General features: G+C 33.3%; 1 protein-coding gene across 1 annotated transcript in view; it reads left to right on the top strand.

Annotated features, from left to right (window-relative positions):
- Positions 1 to 770: 770 nt before the first annotated feature.
- The window catches only part of LOC132168464 (protein FAR-RED IMPAIRED RESPONSE 1-like), a 6114-nt gene continuing 4832 nt past the window's right edge, over positions 771 to 2052 (top strand). The window contains exon 1 of the mRNA XM_059579458.1: positions 771 to 1000. Within this exon, the coding sequence (XP_059435441.1) occupies positions 771 to 1000 (230 nt within the window). The remainder of the gene's footprint in view (positions 1001 to 2052) is intronic.

The raw sequence follows: 2052 nt of genomic DNA, 5'->3' as shown, positions 1-2052 counted from the left end.
TAATCATTAGACTGTTTTGGCAGTAAGGAATACAAAAATAAATAAATAAATAAACAACTAGCTCGGGAACAAGGCATTCTGAACAGTAGCGCATTTGAATCAAAGGGAAACATACTCTCGTTGGACGAAAGGATTCATCATATGGATTTGGTGTTTATATCTAAAATATTCTTCTTCAACCCTGATCAACAATTCACTCAATATCATGAGAAACATCACGAAAACATTGCGCAATCAATAAAAAAGGAAAAGAGAAAACACACTTACACGAGCGCACCACAACAAATAGGGTAAACTACAGCCAACTGCTTAGCCACCGACCTGCAAAATACGTTCAATGGATCATCTGATTAAACGTTCGATAGAGGCAGTTTTAAATAAGAAGAGGAAGAAAAGGAAGAAGCAGATACATACACCAAAGCCGAAATCATTTCTCTTGCACTGCACTTCGAAAATCAAAAGCCTTGGAATCCAAGGAAGATCGAAACCCTAGCAGCAGTCCCTTAGCCTCCGCCAATACGCGATACACGTAAAGAAGATATATATATATATATATATATACCGGGTTGATTTGGTTGGGTATGGCCCATTTGCTCCCATGGTTGGATATTCCCTTAATTTGACAATTCTTTTTCTTTTGAAAATTTTGAAGTACGTAATCAACTTTATTATTAAACAATAAGCTTTTATATTTTGGTTACCATAATTGTTTGTTATATATATATATATATAAAGGAAGTTCTGGAGGCTCTTATTGATCTGGTTCTTTTATGGAAGTTCTGGAGGCTCTTATTGATCGGTGCCACGAGGATGAGTTGCACCTCTCTGTCTTGATTGCTAAAAAGATATGGGCACGCCGTAATCTGGTGGTACATGGAGGAGAGTTCATCCATCCCAATCGAGTAGTGCGTGAGGCGGAAGACATGCTGCAATGCTTTATCACACCACTAGGAGACGGCAATAAGGGAATAGCTACCGGAGCTTCAGCGGTCCCTGTGCAGTGGGAAAAACAATCACTTGTACTTCAATGCAGATAAACCCCCTTTTTGACAATTCTTTTTCTTTTGAAAATTTTGAAGTACGTAATCAACTTTATTATTAAACAATAAAAATGTTTATATAAGCTTTTATATTTTGATTACTCTAATTGTTTGTTTTATATATATATATATATATATATATATATATCCTTTTTCTTATGATAATTAATTTCTCTTTAATTTTTTATTTATTTTGTTAGTTACATTCTTTAATATTTTTAATCAAGTTCTGTTAATAATCTCTAGGTAACCTCCTAGTAGTGCCCTTTAGATGATTCTTATTTGACTCTTTAAATCTACTCTCTCTTTTAACTAAAAAGTCACATTTTCTTATTTTAGCTACCCATTTATTTTAGGGTTAAATACCTTATTCACCTCTGTAGTTTAACTTTTTTATTTGTTGACTCATAGGGTTTACTTTTTATTACAGGAGGTCCTTCTGGTTTGCCTAAAGACAAAGATAGTCCCTCCTTCAAAATTTCGTCCAAAATTTGACAGAACGCTACGTCAGTACTAATCACGGTTTGACAAGTGTCCATATAAATAATTAATTAAAAATAATAATTTTAAAAAAAATTAAAAGTACTAAAAAAAACATTAAAAATGATATATATTTAATTAATTTTTTAAAAAAAAAACACATGAAAACAGATTTTTTTTATGTGGATGTGTTATGGAAGGACACAAGTAGTATGAAAGAACAATTTCTAGTTTACATGGTTTGACACTGAATTTGCCAACACTAAAACCTGAAAAGTCATCTCCACAGAAACTGAAGGATTTGTGTTTTATGGAAGAAGAATGTTCTTAACAACCATGACAAGGAAATCGGGGTAGATTGCCATGGCTAAACTCCAATTAGACAAATAGAAGGGGTGGAAAGGAAGAACGTGAGTCCCTAAAACAAGCTACTCAGAGCTTAAGGTACAGCATATCTTAGTTGCTTAATCACACAATGCTTCTCTCAGTGAAATAACTAGATACTTCGAATGGAAATGGAGAAATCATATAG

The sequence above is a fragment of the Corylus avellana genome, chromosome ca1 (assembly GCF_901000735.1).
Source record: "Corylus avellana chromosome ca1, CavTom2PMs-1.0".
In the NCBI taxonomy this organism is placed as follows: domain Eukaryota; kingdom Viridiplantae; phylum Streptophyta; class Magnoliopsida; order Fagales; family Betulaceae; genus Corylus; species Corylus avellana.
The sequence above is the reverse complement of the archived record's forward strand: the minus strand, read 5'-3'. Positions and strand labels throughout refer to the sequence as shown.